This window comes from Chrysochloris asiatica, unplaced genomic scaffold, assembly GCF_000296735.1.
Source record: "Chrysochloris asiatica unplaced genomic scaffold, ChrAsi1.0 scaffold00055, whole genome shotgun sequence".
Taxonomy (NCBI): domain Eukaryota; kingdom Metazoa; phylum Chordata; class Mammalia; order Afrosoricida; family Chrysochloridae; genus Chrysochloris; species Chrysochloris asiatica.
The window spans coordinates 5851346-5869614 of NW_006408573.1; the positions used below are offsets into that span (position 1 = coordinate 5851346).

The 18269-nt window shown below is 40.8% G+C and overlaps 1 protein-coding gene across 1 annotated transcript in view; it reads right to left on the reverse strand.

Moving 5' to 3' along the window:
- Positions 1–3592: 3592 nt before the first annotated feature.
- The window catches only part of BBS2 (Bardet-Biedl syndrome 2), a 25225-nt gene continuing 10548 nt past the window's right edge, over positions 3593–18269 (reverse strand). The window contains exons 6-17 of the mRNA XM_006863539.1: positions 16318–16422; positions 16157–16243; positions 12837–12972; positions 12535–12674; positions 11643–11787; positions 11383–11554; positions 9791–9920; positions 6743–6874; positions 6066–6203; positions 5329–5441; positions 4655–4803; positions 3593–3852 (exon numbers count right to left, since the gene is read on the reverse strand). Of these exons, the coding sequence (XP_006863601.1) occupies positions 3746–3852; positions 4655–4803; positions 5329–5441; positions 6066–6203; positions 6743–6874; positions 9791–9920; positions 11383–11554; positions 11643–11787; positions 12535–12674; positions 12837–12972; positions 16157–16243; positions 16318–16422 (1554 nt within the window). The 3' untranslated portion in view covers positions 3593–3745. The remainder of the gene's footprint in view (positions 3853–4654; positions 4804–5328; positions 5442–6065; positions 6204–6742; positions 6875–9790; positions 9921–11382; positions 11555–11642; positions 11788–12534; positions 12675–12836; positions 12973–16156; positions 16244–16317; positions 16423–18269) is intronic.

Sequence of the window (18269 nt, forward strand, 5' to 3'; positions counted from 1 at the left end):
AATTAACACCCTGCTTAAAAACTACTACGTAGTAAAGGGAATTTAAAATTTTGAATCAAACAAGAATGAAAACACAATGTACCAAATTCTTGGGGAGGCAGCAAAAGTGGCATTCACAGAACAATTTATAGTGATGCCGGGGTCTGACCCCGACATAGTTGTCACGAGTTTTTGGTTCACGAGGAGGGGAGATCCAGCGGCGATAGGGATAGCGAAAGAATACACAGACAAACAGAAGAAGGGAGACAATGAGGCACCCCAAAGCCAGGGTGGATACATCACTGGTGGGCAGGCTTGGGACTACAGGCATCATGGCCTCTGCAGGCAGCGACTCACTGCCCTGCAATCTTTAATGCATGCCTTCCAACCCGTAACGCACCGCAATCTTTACTCCATGCCTTCCAACCAGTAATGCACACCTGGGGAGGCCCGGGCCTCTGCTTTATTTAGGGGAGGAGTTTCACACCAAGCTGGGAGGGACTAACACAGGATACAGCTAACATCAGTAATTTTCCAGACATTCAGGTAACTTTACATTGTACTTCACTGGTTCGAATCTCAGGCCAGCAACTTGGATTCTCAGGCCCAATTAACATATCTATAGCCCCTGAGGTCAGTTGGGGGAAGTTGAGAGTTCTGTAGGAGACGCCCAGGTGAATGGGCTGCACCTGGAAAAGGGATTAGGGAGGATGGGTTCTTTGTCTATAGAACAAAGAACCGAGAAGTAGCTAAGATATTTTTAGTTAATCCTTTGGAGAAAGGTTTAACCTTGCAACCTTTAGTTAATCCTTTGGAGAAAGGTTTAACCTTGCAACCTTTAGTCTCTGCTTTAGGAAAATATCACATTTATCTGTGGATTTTCAAAGGCTCCAGTGTATTAATTTAATATATATACCTGAATATTAAGATGAAAGCAATTTTCCATTAACTGCCAGTGGCCTCATTTGTTACACTCAGCCCTAGAGGGCCTCGAACCTCTGACTAGTCTTACACGGTCTGCAACATAGTGACAAATGCAAACAAGAAAAAATAAGACCCGAAATCAACATCTCCAACAACTAGAAAAAGAGTAGCAAATAAAGAAAAAAGTGGGAACAGCCTACAGTCACAAATAAGGAAAAAATAAAGATTCTAACAGGAAAATAGGAAACAAAAACTATAGAAAAAATCGACTAGAAGTTGATTCTTTGAAAGGATTAATAAAATTAATAAATGACAAATTTAACAAAGGAAAAGATGCAAATAACACAAGAAATGAAATAGGCAATGTCACAACAGAACGAACCTGAAATTAAAAAGACAGTAACAAATGACTGTGAAGAATTGTATTCCAACAAATTTCAAAACTTAAGAGGAAATGGGCAAATTTCTAGGTACACATTACCTATCCATTTAGCACAATTCTTCATTTTACGTTTTAACAGACCCACCACAAAAAAAGAGATTGAACAAGTCATAAAAAATATTTTTTTTTAACTCCCAACAAAAACAAAGTCCTGACCTAGAAGTTCACTGAACAATTCATTCCCAGAAGACCTGACTACTTGAACTATTTCAGACACAGAACAGGACAGAAAATCCCCAAATTCATTTTTGGTAGTGAACATAAACCTGATGCAAAAACCAGGTAAAGATATTGCTAAAAAAGAAAATTCACAGACCAGTATCCCTTCTGTACACACATATACAAATTCTCAACAAAATCCTAGCCAATAGAATCCAACGATATATCAAAAAATAAATAAATAAATAATACATCACAGTGAAGTTGAATTTATACCAGCTGTTCCGTGGGAGAAAGATGAGGCTTTCTGCTCCCATAAAGATTTACAGCCTCGGAAACCCTGTGCAGGGTCACCATGAGTCAGAACCAACTCCATGGTACTTACCACCACCACCACAAAACCAATGGGCAACATGATTCTCAATTGAGAGTCTGAAAACATTTCACTTGCGAATGGGAACTGCCCTTTTTCACCACTTCTAGTCAATATTGCGGAGTCCTGGTGTGGTGCTGTGGGCTAAAGCATCAGACTGCAAAGTCGGCAAAGTCGTTTGAACTGCAAGGTCAGTGGTTCAAGCTCACCAGTTGCTGCTCCTTGGAAACCCTATACAGGGTTGCTATGGGTCAGAATTTACTTGACAGCACATAACAACATTCAATATTGTAAAGATATCTGGTAGCTTAATGGTTACAAATTGGGCTACTAACTTCAAGGTCATGGAGCTCTGGTAGCGTAATGGTTACGAATCGGGCTGCTAACCTCAGGGTCAGCAGTTTGAAACTACCAGCTGTTCTGTGGGAGAAAGAGAAGGCTTTCTGCTCTCATAAAGATTTATAGCCTACCCTGTACAGGGTCATTGTGAGTTGGAACTGACTCCACGGCACATAACAACAACAACCTCAAGGTTGACATTTTGAAACTATCAGCTGCTCTGCGGGAGAAAGATGAGGCTTTCTGCTCCCGTAAAGCTTTACCACCTCAGAAAACCTATCCAGGGTTGCTTGCTATGAGTAGGAACCAATTCCACGGCACACCACCACCACAATCTGGTAATGTAGTGGTTATTAGCTGGGCTTCTAAACTCAAAGACATAACAGTAATAATAATCTACAGGTGGATACATGGTGTGGCACTATATAGAATAAGCGCTCGACTGATGCAAAGTCAGTTTGAACCACAAGGTTGGCAGTTCAAACTTAACCTTAGAAACCATATACAGGGTCGCTATGAGCCAGAACCGACTCGACAGCACTTAACGAGAACAAGACAGAACATGAATAACACAGACATGCAAACTGAACATGAGTGGGAAGGTGACTGTATCTACACCCATAAATACATAAGGTTTGACAGGCTATTTCTAGATATGTATTTGCATGCTGCATGTATTTGTATTCTTGATTATAAAACAAACTGGGCAAAGTTATGAAAACTCCGTAGCCATAATCAAACACTGAGCCTAATGGCTCAGCTCCATACTTCAGGAAGGCATCCAGGCCAATGCCACTTTGGTGAGTAGTGACTGGGGCCTTAAAGACTAGTGAGTAGCTATCCACTCACTAGTAGCAACTAGTAGTCTCTCCCTGTCCAGAGCAAAGAATAATGAAGACAGCTAAAGACACAGGGAAACAATTAGACCATGCCAACACCAGCCTCCCTGACCCTGAGCCAGAACTAGATGGTGCCCAGCTACTACTCCCAACCACTCTGGAAGGGATCCTAGATAAAGTGGAAGAAAAATGTGAAACAAAACTCAAAATCACTCACCTCTGAGTGATTAAAAAGAAGGCAGACAAATCTATCATGCATGTTTTTTTCTCCACAAAATATCAATGGTTTATGCAATTGATTCTTGTATGGTGGTGAAGTTTGAAATCAGTCAACACAAAATCAGACCCCCTTTAAATTTTAATGAAGTAGATAATCTATTTTAAAAGTACAAATTCAGTTACAATTTCAAGAATAGAAAGATATATCTACACACGGACTCTGAAGACCTGAAGTTTTAAAGGTCTTCACCCTTCTCTGGACAAGCCTTGTAGTTTGCAGCAGGACTGGTGATTTCAAAACGGGAAGTGTAGAAATGCTTCAGATGCAATGCTTGGTCTTTCATTTGCTTATTCATCAAGGTTGTTCCATTCACAGCACTTGGGCTCACCAGGATGTGGTCCAGAGTGAACCAGCGTAGATTTTTAGGAAAAAACATCTTCCCAGAGCTTCATTTCCTGTCCTGTTCATTTCTATGAGGACGCTGTCCCCACTCGCATTATTCTGAACAGTGTGTTGATGTTGTTGCTTCGAATTGCATCGCGACAAGCAGTGATCACCTGGGTCTTTGGTTTTCCGACTGTATGAGAGAAACAGCGATTGGTGTTGGTGCTCAGTACCATCAAGTCAGTTTTGACCCTGCATATGGTTTTCTGAGGAGCACCTGGTAGGTTTAAACCACTGATCTTGTGATTAACAGGCCAGTGTTCAAACCACTGATCTTGTGATTAACAGGCCAGTGTTCATACCAGGACTCCAAATATCAATTATTGTGACCCAGAAGATTATGAAAAGTCGAATCACAGAGGCCAGTTTTAAAACAACTTAAAACTAGGATAAAACTAGTTGTGTAAACTTCGCTACTGTGATGTTTAACTAATTTATGTCACTACTTCCTAAAACAGATAAATTTTGAGAGGGAGTTTCTCTAACCAAGCCAAAAGCCAAGAGACTGTCTCAAACCTACAGACCAGAAGGTTAGTTTGACAGAAAAGGATCAAAGATCATGTCCAAAGCAAAGATGATTCCTAAAAAAAAAGGTCATCCAAAGCAGGATTGCTCTCAACCAGCAAAATTCAGGAGTACTCATCGCTAGTTACAGCAGTTCTCTATCCACTGGGTTTATACTAAACTTTCAGGTAGGATGCTCAACTCAAGAATTTGCAGTCTCTCTCTTTTTTTAGTAGAAGTCTATCTTAGGTGTAGGCCAGTGGGTTTTTCTTTAGCGGATGCAATAAGAGCTAAGAAATGGGCTGGAGGATTTCTTTCTCTTTGAAAGCTCCCCAACTGAAACTCAAGTGCCTACTGCCAACTAGAATGGTAAAGGTATGCTTCTGGAGGCCCTGCTGCCATCGTAAATGAGTTGTGCTATGAAGACTTACCACGCAGGCGGCCCGCTCTTTGTATCGCTTGATTTACAGCCTTGAGGTTTCCCAACAGTTCTGTGTGATTGCTACAGCGAATTTTATATCCATTTAGCAAATCCTTATTAAGGTCATAGAGTTCCATATAGCGATTCTTCATTGTTTTCCTGTGCAAGCCAACAGAAATACAATACCATTCTACCTCAACAGGGCACACTTAATGGAAAAATCGTAAATCTATAAAGAACACACCATTTTTAGCTATCTTTTCATTAAAATTGGGTAATTGCTAAAATTTGCTTTGAGAACACTGAGAAGTTTTCCTCAAAATATTTTATTTCTTCCACATAGAATGAAAAGAAGTGGCCTTCATTAGTAACTGGTTCACGGCTTGTTTAGATTCAGTTTAGTGGCCAAGTGCCCACTGCCCCACACTGGTGAGCAAGGTGGTCAGCTATTCTACAAATTTCAGATTATTATTTATTTGATGAAAAAAAAAAATCTATATTTAAGAAGACCTTTTATCAAGGTTTTAAAAGCAATGGTATAAAATTGAAAAGAGTGTGAAAGTACTATAAAATAATTAAAACTGAAAACCTGATAGTACCAAATGCTGGCAAGAATGTGAAGTAACTGTAACTCATAGGTACCCAGTTAACCCTGCACTGGTCCCAGTCATGGTAAATACTCACATGTCCCTCATCAAACGCGCATCCTCAGCTCGGACCAGCAGAATTCGGAGCAGGTTAGAATTGTCAGCCATGTCAGCACTGAGCTTCTGATGCACTGAGTGATATTCATCCACCTGGAGACCACCAATAGTCAGGAACCAAGAAAGCCTCTCAAAACTTCTTGGAAACATGAGATTGGGAAGGCCTTATCTACCAGACACAAAGTCCCTTTTGCTCTTAACTCCTGCTGTCTTAGCTAACTCCCATGATCCCACTGCCTCCGGCAGTCCATATGACGCTCCATGTGGACTCTTTCCATGTCTTAGCAATGGGGGCATTAGCAACACAGACATTACATTTTAAGGATTTGAAGTGCGAATTTTTTATAATTTGGGGACAACCTTAATCTTCATTTTGCTTTTTATGCTGAATTTGAGTTGCTGGAAAGCACCAGACTAGCAGACAACATGAAAGGCTAGCAAAGGAAAATGTTAATATGACTTATTTGTTTTAAGTATCCACCTAAACCAAACCAAGGAAGCAGGATGCTCAAGCGCTTACTCACTTTTCTAGAAGAAATCTTTTCATTAAATGAACTAATACTAGTTCAATTATTGATTTTTAAAATCTGCAAACGGTCTTTAAAACATGACTGTTACATAACATAAGCACATTTTTAATATCATTAGTATCCTGAAAGAAACATTTGAAATATTAGACTACCACAGCCTCATAGTGCATTCACTCTGCGTCCTCACCTTAACCAGCACCTTTCGTAATTCCTCAAAGTAAGCAGGGAAATCCGCTTCTACCTGAAGGTCTTCAATAGCAAAAAATGATGCCATCGACTGGATGATGTCACCAGCCAAATCAATATCATCAGTGTTTACAGTAATCTATCACAAGGAAAAACACACAAGTTAGCACCCTCAGATGGTAAAGAGCGTCATCTTAAATAGTACCTAAACTTTCCCATAGCCATCACATTCATTGTGTGTAATACTTATGTGTGGTGATGCATAAGATAAGGTCCAGCCCTCAAGGATTTGAGAAACCACATCCATGGTTTCTAGCAGCTGGCTTCAAGAGAAATCCTCCAGTCTTATACACTAAAGAAGAAAGTCATTCTAACAGTGAGGATGTTTGTTCACCTCTGTCCTCCCAACCCTTTTGAAATGAGACAAGGAAGAGCTGAAGGGGAGGAGAGTAAGAGAGAGAAAACTGCTTATCTAGAGTCTCCCTACCATCTAGGATGGCACTAACAGACCAGGCTGCGCTATGCGGTTTATGAACCAAAGTCCTCTGCTTGTAGATGTCTGACTGGTGTCCTGTGGCTTTATTTGTATAGAATGGGAAACATTACAAGAGGATTCTGCTCCTCATGAGTGGGAGCTGACTTTATAGCACCCAACAAAAACATGACAGTAAATATTACCTCTCCACTTGGTTTTATTTTGATATACAGCTGGCCACCATTCCGTAAGGATGTGAAACACACTTGAAATGGAGCATTTTGAATGTTAGTGTCTTCTGGTAACAGAAAGTTCTGGCTGAGCCATATTACAACCTTAAAGATGAATACAAAGCAGTGAACCCCCACTTTAAAGTGCAGTCATTCTCTAGAAAAACAGTTATCCTTCTTTCTAGTGTAACTGCTTGGTTAAAAAACCAGAGCTACACTTCACCCTCCCACCGTACTCTCTCTTCCATCTCACTCAAGTTCTCGAGTAACATTCAAATCTAAGTCTGACCCCATAACATGCATGATTTTACAGAAGTTTCTACTTAGAAGTAATCTTAGATGCGCTATATAAACACTTCAAGTACAATGCTAATTCTGTTCACACAGTACTGTATCTTTGTGTCATCTACATAAAATATAATTCCATTCTTTAACAAAATGTCAGGTGAAGTCTACGTGCATACACACCACAGACACAGGACACATTCACACAGAAAGGAGAGAATAAGCTTTAATGTTGGGACTACTTTCCAGTGATTTTAACACCTACGAATCAACCGTGAGGCCTTTTGAAAGGTTCCACCGAACTGGGCAGAGTCTGAGAATCTATAGAATTAAAAAGCCTCACTGAGGCCCAGTCACTGGTGTTACTTCGTAACATGTAACATGCACACATATAACGTGTACAAAGCGCACAGGAAACTAACACATAAGGGGCTGCACAGTTTGCAAGAGCACATGTACGATGCATGTTGTATAAAAAAACAGTAGTCCTTTAAACTTGACGAGGTGCTGCCACAATAGTGATGTAATCCTCAAGACCTCCATCTGAGATGGATTACACTATCCACACTTACAAATAAGGAAACTGACGCTTAACCTGGTGAAGGGGATTCCCCAGCTCACTAAGAATTTGATTAGTTGAGGTGGCACTTGAACTGTCTTTTCATCTTGATATAGGTTCCTCATGGAATACTAAGTCAGGGCAGCCACTTTAAGGCCATGACAAAAGAGAAAGGGGATTGAAAAACTGGGAAGAATTCACCTGGGCCTAAGCATTGCTCAGGTAACTAATGTTTGTATTCGTTCAGAGTCAGAGAAGATATTTTAGCAATACAAGCGTAAGTCTAAAAGTACTACTATAAAATCACAGACACTTTTATTGAACAAAAATGTTTCTCAACATATTTTCCATTTAGTGTGGCACTGCAGGATCAGCACTGGACTGCAAAACACAAGGTCAGCAGTTCAAACCCACCAGCTGCTCCTCAGCAACCCTACACAGAGTTGCTATGAGTGAGAATTGACTCGACAGCACTTAGCAACGACAGATATCTATACTTCTGAATACAGTATTTCCATATCCCTAACCCTTTCCTGAAGAATACTGTGCTCTTAGAAGTACATCATGTCAAAACACAAGTTTTGGCATCCTCGAGGGCCTGAAATCTATTCCTCTGAAATGGTCTTTGAGTTTGGGGAACAAAAAGGGGCAAGATCGGGACTGTATGGTGGATGGAGTATGGTTTCCCAGTGACTTCTCATGGGACAGCCCTGGCTACCCTTGTAGAATGAGCAGGTACATTGTTGTGATGCAATAGAAATTTCCTGGCACAACCTTCCTGGCCTTTTTCGCACCAATATTCATAAAACTTCTTCACAGAAAGTGTGACGTTGTGGATTACCTAATATCTCTCTGGCCACAGTCTGTAACTCCCAGCAAACAACGTCTCTGCCCTGCTGGGTGTGGGTGAGAGAAGGTGGGAGAGGATACTGACGGAATGATGGGTGTTAGGAGAGTTCACAGTCATTGTAAAATCCGGAAATTCTATCATGGGTCTAAAATGAGCCATCTTAGAAGCAGGAGGGGGGAATCTCATTACCATCACTAAGGACCAGCCAGGAGTGGAGCATGTCCTATAGACCCCGAGATGTCTGGGTGTTGACCTACTGCACCCAGGGACAGCAAGCTGTGTCACTGGAGGAACGGCAGAGAAACAGCAGGAGCAAGACCAGACACCAGAGCGCGCCACAGAGCAGTGGGCTTCCCAGCTCAGGGAGCAAGTAGAGCTGAGGGACTTTGGGCAGGAGGCGTGCTTGCAGAGTGCCTCCAGGCACTGAAGTGGGGGAGCTACATTTGCTAACCCACTGGGCTAGGGCCAAGTGTCCTCAGGCTGAGGCTTCTGCTGGAGCGGTGTATCCTGTGTGCAGGCATTTATCAGAAGCTGACTGGAACAGCTGTGCCCTGAGCATTTTCTGATCCTGTATTAGAACCCGTTCATTCCCTAATAAGCCCAGTAACTGTGAGTATTGTCTCTGAGTTCTGTGTTACTGCAATCAATTATCAAGCTAGATGAGGAAGAGAGTTGGGGAAGGAAGGTTTGTTGTCACACATTTATGCAATAAGTCTCCATGATCATTCTGTACCCTTCTAGATGACCCCTTTGGGCTCCCCACAAACAGTCATCGTAACTTTCGAGCTGACCTCTGCCTTGCTTTGAACTGGCCAAGCAGATCCCCTCAGAAGCCACCTGTTGTGATTGACCTTTTTTTTTTTTGAAGACATCCTAACCAAGACTGTTGTTAATTTCTGTTGCGTCAGTTCTGATTCATAGCAACCCTGTTAGACAGTTTCCGAGGAGTGGCTGGTGAATTTGAACTGCCCACCTTGCCATCCAGTACTTACACTGTGGTGCCACACCAGTACTACACAAGAGTTAACACAAGTGTATTACTGAGAGAACTTGTCTGCAACCATCCACCAAAAGCAGACCCATGTTTAAACACATTCTCTTTTGAAATAAACCCAAGTGTGTGTCAACTGCAACCCTAGTAGCAAAACTTTCTGACTTACCCTCATATTTTAACTACAGGTTACAAGCCAAATTCAAGTAACATAACTCTTTCATATCCTATCATGTCCCCAACATAACACACCCATGTAATTTCCCCCTTTTCAGGAAACAGCATAAAGAGGACTCTAAAGTGTAAAAACGTTGAAAGAAAAAAGCCAGGACTCACCCTCTGTGCCCGTTCTGCAATGATAAAGTTCACATAACTGAGTGGCTCACTGGAAGAGTCCGGGCTGCTCAGTGCATACATAGAGAACCGGGGGAGCTGTCTCGTCAATTCAAATACATGAAACTGGGTGCTAAGACCAATCAATGGAACAGAGAATCATTTTGTGTACAATGTTAATTTCAAAGTCTGAGGCGAAGAAAACATATACAAAATCACTACTGGGCAATCAAGTACATAGTTAAGGGTTTCACTGAAAGAAAAAACAAAACCCTAAAATAGGAGGTTTAAAAGACTTCAGTAAGCTGAGGACACCAGATTCATGGAAAGACAGGGACTGAGAGCTAGCAGCCAGGGCTAAAACTTGCAGAATGTGCCCTTTGGTGGTTGAAATTATTACATATGCCTGAGTGTTTAAAAAAAACAAAAAAGAAGAGCTGAAATGAATACAGAGAAATCCTGTTGTCTAATGGTACATGGAGGAGATTATAATCATTGTAATGAAATGGGGTGTATGATTTGTTGAGTGTAAAACTAATGATCTGCCCTGTAGCCTTTCACTCAATTCACAATCAAAACTTTACCAAAAAAAGAGACTTCAGTAATAGGGTGTGGGATCTAGAAAAAGCCTGGGTCTCAATCTATACATACACATACACCAAAGGTTTTTAAAAACCAAAAAAAATATGACAATGCTTTCATCTTCCACAAATCTAGTGTCTTGTTTTGGTTTTTTGCCCTCATTAGCTGAGTTGTGAAAGACTTCATTTTGCTTGGATCAACCATCAACACTCATGGAAACAGCAGTCAAGAAATCAAATGACGTAGTGCATTAGGCAAATCTACTGCACAGACCTTTTTAAAGTGTTGAAGAGTAAAGATGTCAGCTTGAGGACTAAGGTGCACCTGACCCAAGTCATGGTATTTTCAATAACCTCATATGCATGCGAAATCTGGACAGTGAATAAGAAAGACCGTAGAAGAATTGATATTTTTTGAGTTATGGTGCTGGAGGAGAATACTGAAAGTACCATGGATTGCCAAAAGAATAAACAGAGTGCTCCCTTGAAGGCCAGGATGGCCAACTTGGTCTCTCACACTTCAGATATATTATCAGTAAGGACCAGTCACTGGAGAAGAATATCATATTTGGTAAAATGGAAGGTCAGAAAAAAAGATAAATACCCCCAGCGAGATGGATTGGCACAGAGGTGCCAGTGATGGGCTCAGGAGTAGCAACAATTGTGAGGTTGGCGCAGGACCGGTTGGGCAGGGTTTCGCTCTGTTGTGCATAGGATGCTATGAGTCAGTACCAACTCGATGGCACCTAACAACAGCTAATACAAAGGTTCTTTCTAGCCCTGTAGCCCTGTGACCAAAATCACAGTTGACAAATACTCAATGAAACATATTTTTTTAAACCTTCTGTGTATACGAAATCATCTGACTAAAACAATGTGCATACCTTTACTTTTGGAAAGATTTCAAATTAGGGAAATAAAATAGTATGGGAACACTCAACTAGGTGATGATGTAATGGAAAATGTACACATCTCGCCCTGATCTAAATGCTGCCTGGGATTAGCAAGGGTCACCTGCTTCTGTAACCCACGAAAGTTTTCAGGTGCAGATCCACAGGGACATCTTTGGGAGGTGTAACTGGGATGCAGACGGAGCTGGAGAGGTTATGAGTGCTGGGGTGTACCACGTGGCTTTCACCTATAAAAATTCCCTCTGCAAAGATCAGTACTGCTCGAATGATGGTGTCTGCAGGGAAAAGGGAAAACTGTTGATTCAAGAACGACTCTAAGATGGCCCACGGGCCCACACTCGCCAGCTGTATGTCATCCCTTACCATTAGAAGTGGAAATGCACAATTCTGCATGAGCAGCTTGAGTCTCACTCCCCAGATTGACTGAGAGGGCAGTGTGGAGCTTGGTGTTGGCTGGGATGATACCCCGATTCCCATCAGCCTCACTCAATGGACTGCTGGATTCAGCCTGCAAAACACCCCACCGCTTCCAACTGGATCACCAAAACACTAAACTAATACCAACCTTCAATGATGGGGCTATTCGGCTCCAGGAGAACAACTCCTCAGCGTCTTATTCTATGAATCTGCTTCTTTAGAACTTGGAGAACTCACCTTGTTAATGCTTCTTGCTCTAGCTGGGCCTATGGGAAAGCACTCTGGCTTTCCCACAGTAACATCATTCCTTTACAACGTTTCTTTAAAAATCATCCCTCGGCCTTTTGGTACCGCTCATTCATTACACAAATTCAAATACAGTCAAGCATTTGAAAATGCACTGGGGAAATTTAAGGTCCCTCCCGCCCTGTCCCTAACCTCCAACCACAACTGGATACATACAAACAATTTTTGTAGTTGTCAAATTTTAAATTGTTTTTAAGAAGGATAAAATATACTCTTGTTCCTGCTTTCTTGTACTTAAGAATGCCACAGCTGTCCTTCCACATCAGTCTCAACGGCAGATACTTCATTCCTTTGAGCTGCTTACTATTTCCCAGTACAGGCCCCTGACTTAGGAACTTTTCAGTCTCTCCCAATAAATAAATCAAGTGTAAGTGGTGCAGTTAATGGCTTTTTCAACCGTTCAGACTCCTAGAAGTGGAATTTCTAGGTGCACATCTATCTCCTAACTCTGACACTGGCAAGAACGCTGAAGCAGTCTGTACTTCCGCCAGTCCTCCCAGTCCTTCCACTGCCCCTTGACTTTAGGACCCACCTTGGTGTTTTCCTCATAGTTCCGGAGTTCCAGCAACAGATTCTGTTTTTTCTGGCTGAGCTCCCGGAGCAGGTCCTGCTCCACACTGGTGTCCATGAGGTTGCCCCCAATATCCGTTGGGCCTGGCAAGTAGCCCCGGACTGAAAAGAAGGCAACCTCTGAATATTCCAAATATAGGGACCTAGTCTTAAAAACCAAAAGCCTAAGTTCTCATCTCTCCAACCAAGGTAATTATTTTAGAATGAGAAGATCTCAGTGCAAACACTTTACAGTGAACTTCCTGGCTTGTTGACCCCGCTTACTTTCTCCATCCACGGAGCAGCAGATGAGTTGTGTGTGACCATCCATCCGGTAATCGCCCTCAACCACACCCGCAATGGCAGAGGGAAAGTTGTCTTTAAAGATGACCTCCCCAGTTCGGTCACTTCGAGCATCAACCTAAAAATAAAATGAGAAATTGAACAATTCCCTTATGCTACAGCATTCAAAACCCTACACAAGTTGAAAATTACAATCAGCTTTAAGTATCCTGTAGTCTAGCAGCTTTCCAGAGTGCTCCATGGGGATCTAAGACTTTCAGGAGCATCTATGACCACAAGTACCTCAATCAGCTCTGCTTTCTTCTTCTCATTTTAAATAAAAACTGTTTTATGTACTGGCTTTACATGTAATAATCCATTTGAAGAAACTGAATATATACTGGGGAGATGGTCTATATACAAATTGCAGCATAGTACTAAAGGACTGTGGTCAAACTACCCAGGTTCAGATTCCAGCTCTGCCCATGACCTATGGGATCTTAGGTAAATTTCGTAACCATTCTGTGCCTGGTCTCTTGCTCTGGGACCAATACCAAGAACACAGGGAAGGTAACAGTACCTACACCTCATAGGGTTGCAGTGAGACCCGAAGAAGTTCACACATGCAAAGCTCCAGAACAGTGCATGGCACATGAATGTACAGCGAGTGTCAGCTCTGTATAAAATCATCATCTTTATTGATATATAAAGTTTGAAAAATGTGGAATTAGCCCAATCTTCCACCATTGTTGTTGTTGTTAAGAGCTGTCGAGTTGGTTCCAACTCATATAGACCCTGTATAGGGTTTCCGAGGAGCAGTTGCTAACTTTGAACAGCTGACCTTGTGGTTCAAAGCAACCTTGTGGTACAGTGCATTACCCTAGCACCATAACAGGACTCCATTACACAACGTTTTATAACAACCCCTCGTCCATAGAAAAACTATGCAGACACCTTAGAGAACTCTCTATCCTTTTTGAGCCTCCTTTTCCATGAGATTGGGCAAATAAATACCTGACTGATCAGAAACAAATGCACCTATAAAACAATAATAACAGACAGTCAATTAAAAATTAAGGTTTTAGATTCTTAATAAAAGACTAACTGGAGAAAACCTGGTACAGCAATTGTCTCAATCACCAATGCCGTTCACTATATTTGTCTTTCCATCAACATCCTTCTGGACAAAACTCTACAACCAAAAAATACGGTAATTAAGGTCATGTCCTACTACCAACCCTTGCCCTGTATCTGGAGGACAGCACTCTCAAGTGTCCCTGCTATCAACGACATCTTTTAAGTCTGAAAAGTATAGATGTTAAAGCCTGGGAATCCTTGTGGGGAGCTGCCGGACAATGCACTGGACTGCAAGGTCAATTTGAACCACAAGGTCAGAAGTTCAAATCCACCAGCTGCTTCTCAGAAACCCTATACAGTGTCACTATGGGTCAGAACCGACTCAACGGCACTTAACAACAACAAAGTCTGTGATGTAATAGATGACATTAACAGACCCTGTGACTCACACTGAACTGGCTTCTTTCTAGTTAAAGCCTAACTACTTTGCAGCTTCCAGCACTACAATTCTACATTATTTGGTAAACACAAAGGGTTCATTTGTAACTAAGAAGCAGGACTGCAGATTAATATCTCTGTGGCTGTTCTGCTCTTTTGCTTTATCCAACAATGGAGGTTTTGCCCTAGGAGAGTCTGGCCCTCTGACTCAGCAAAGACAAAGTTCATTTATTAGTAGTGTTTATTTTGCATTTTTGAACCTACAGTCACAAATTAGATCTGTAATTTCCTTTTCTCTGCTATTTCTGTTACTAGCTTTTCCTCTTATATGAGGGTGCTTCAAAAAGTTCTTAGAAAAATTCCATTATCTTTTCATTCCATTTTTCCATGAAGACTTTGAAGCCCCACTCATATAATGAATGGTGTAATTTTCTTATCCATTTTTATGTTCTGCAACAGATTATATAATACAAAAGCCTTATAAAACATTTAACTATCCAGGGCAAGAATCACATTTGGAAGCAACTCTTAGATAACTTCGTTGATTTGTTTCGTTGTTATTAGTCTAGTGGAGGAGCCCTGGTGGCACAGTGGGGTAAGCACTGTGCTGCTAACCACAAGGTCAGTAGTTCAAACCCATCAGCCACTCCTCAGTAGAAAGATGAGGCGGTCTGCTCCCATAAAGATTTATATCCTCAGAAACCCTGTCCTATAGGATCAGTTCCACTCTGTCCTACAGGATCGCTGAGCCAGAATCAACTGGATGGCAGTGGGGTTTAGATAACCTTCTCAATTTGTTTCCCTCATATCAGTCTGTTGTTGTTGTTGTTAGGTGCCATCAAGTCGGTTCTGACCCATGGCAACCCTGTATAGGGTTTCCAAGGAGCCGCTGGTGAGCTTGAACCAGCGACCTTGTGATTCAAACTGACTTGGCAGTCCAGCACATTAGCCCATAGTGCCACACCATCAGTTGAGTAGTTTTAAAATTCTTGACTCACTCAATCATAGTAATTTCTGGTTCCCCAGAAAATGGTCCATTTTGAAATTTCTTAATAAGCAATTGATCATTGTTCCCTGATTAACTATTAGTCCTGATGTGGAGCTATAGGATACGCACTGGATCACAAGGTCAATTTGAACCACAAGGTTGGTAGTTCAAACTCACCAGTGGCTCCTCAGAAACCCTATATACACCATGATGAGTCAGAACTGACTCAACGACACTTAAAAACAATACCAAAGACAAAATCAAGAGGAGAAGGGGAAACCAAAATAACTTCTTTAGAACTTGTTCTTCTAACAATACCAAATGAAGACTACAGGGTACTGGCCTGGGATAGAGAAAACAGGACTCAGCTGGCCCCCTTCCGAGAACCCAGCAGTAACAGGCAAGAAAGCCCATGCAAACCATATCCATGCAGATCCTCTGGCTACTAAGGCAGTTCTAACATGGCAATCCTGACTTACCAAAAGACAACAGAAAATTCTGATTTGAAGTTAAAAAAAGAAAAAAGAGGATTTGATTTCAAGTGACATCTACAACTGCTCCTCCCATTAATGCTAAATTTTAATCTGTTTTGAAGATTTATTCAAAAAGAGTAATCAAAAGAGTTAATTCTTAGGTGACTGAAACCTTTTAATTACTTTTTTAACTGTGTTACAACTAGAAGCAACCTAATTAAATGGATTCCCCTTCCTTCCAGGAAACAATTCAGAAGAAGGAAAATCCTGGAGGCTTTCCTCCAAACAGAGTGAGAAAACCCAGAGGGCACCCACTTACTCTGTGGTGCTGGACAACTTAAACGTACCTTCCCATTGGACCAGCCAGTTATCAGTTCAGGCACTCCGTCAGAATTTAGGTCAAAGGCATGAATGCTCATAGCATGATTTTTGGACTGAAAAAGAATTCCAAGAATTAGCATTTTCGATAAGCATAAAATCTGAGTCTCAGAAGCTGAATCATACTAACTTTAATTCTCCAGTATCGGGCCATTTTGTCATAAACTCCAACTGTGCCATTGGAAAGGGCGTAGCCAAAACGACTGCCATACATGGGACAAAGAGAGGTGATTATCTGCAAAAAAAGCAGGTAAAACACGTAAAACTGTAACATCCTTTCATTAGACTTCACTTAATGCGAAGCATACCTTAATAAAACTGCATGCCCTGCTACATGTGTGTTAAAATTAGACTTAATGCATTTCCAATCCATTAGTGGGAAATACATTCCTTTTCTCTCTGATCCATGTCATCTATTTCAGAGTTGGATAATCACATTTAAATTAACTCACAAAGCTTGATGTTTTAGAGGAAGACTAAGTGGCAAATTTCAGCAAATGATAGTAAGTAAATAATAAAATGAGGGATTAAGAGAAGAAATTCCATCTGAGTACACAAGATCTGAAATGTATATCACAGATGTTACAAACATAACCCAAAAGGTTTTAATGGTTATTCCAGTTTTCCCTTACTTTATAATGTCCTACCGCTGAATTTTTTAAAAAGAAAACTTCTAACAACCCACAACTGCATGTTTTTCATTAGTATACTTTTCAATAACATTATTTACTGGTTGCTAGAAATGAAGACTTTTTATTAAAAAAAAATAATAAAATCCTTTGAAAAGTGAAAACTCATGTTATATGTATGTAACAGTAAACAGAATATACATATTAGAGAGAAATAGTTACAGGACTATTCATGGAATTTTACATCCTTAGCAGGATAAAATTTTAGATACTAAACAAAATTATTCTTTAATGTTAAAATGAAAGCTTAATGATATCTATGATCCTGCAAATCCATTTTCTAATTCTGAATCTAATAGAAGAGGTTCTCAGGAATAAATTGTATAAAGCAGAGAATAGTTATGTAATTTCCTTGACACCGACAGCTTTTCTACAAAACCACCCACTTCCCTTAACTCTGAATACAAAGTGCTGTGGAGGATGCTAGAATTATTTAGCTCGTGGCATTCTTTGGCAGTACTTGTAGTGGTTAATTGTCAAGTGAATTTTGATTTTGTTTATCTGGAAAAAAACATTTGAGACAGGAGCAAAATCAAACTGAGAGGCCAAGAAAATGGCCATGCAAATGAAGAGTTTTATAAAGACCACATTTTTATAAGTTTAGCCCCAGATTGCTTATTCCCCCACCAATCAGTCTTTCAATAGTTCATTACAGACAGACCCCAACTTAACAACACATTCGAGGTACGACGAATCACACTTAAGACTTTTTTTTTTTTTAACTTGTGTATGTTTTTATGTAGGTCGCTATGGGTCGGAACCGACTCGATGGCACTTCACAACAACAACAATATGTATTAAAAATCTATCTGTAAGTTTATATGTAATGTTTCCAACCCCCATTTATGAAGATTGTTGTTGTTAAGTGGCACCTTGTAGTCCAGTGCTTATCCCACAGCGTCACGCCAGGACTTGGGGTCGATAGGAGTCAAAACTGACGGACATATTTACAGCAAATAGGAACAAAAGGGAGCTGATAATACAGGGCACAACACCTATGGGCCAGTGATTCTCAAATCCTTTGGGGGGATGAGAGTCACAAATGCCTTTAAGATTCTAATGAAAATTAAGGACCCCTTCTCCAGAAAACACACATATGCAAGTCTCCATGCAAACACACATTTTCAGAACGATGTTCTAACATTCATTTCTCCCTTTTATCTCTACTCTAGCCATCATTTTAATAACTGTGACTATAAAAAAAAATGTACAGCATACATGAAAATCTATGATTCTCACTATACGATTAAGGTATAATAAAAATCACTGATACATATCTGTATGGATCAATATATTGTTTTTGTTGTTAAGTGCCATCAAGTTGGTTCCAGCCCATAGTGACCATGTATAGGGTTTCCAAGGAGCAGCTAGTGAGCTTGAACCACCAATCTTG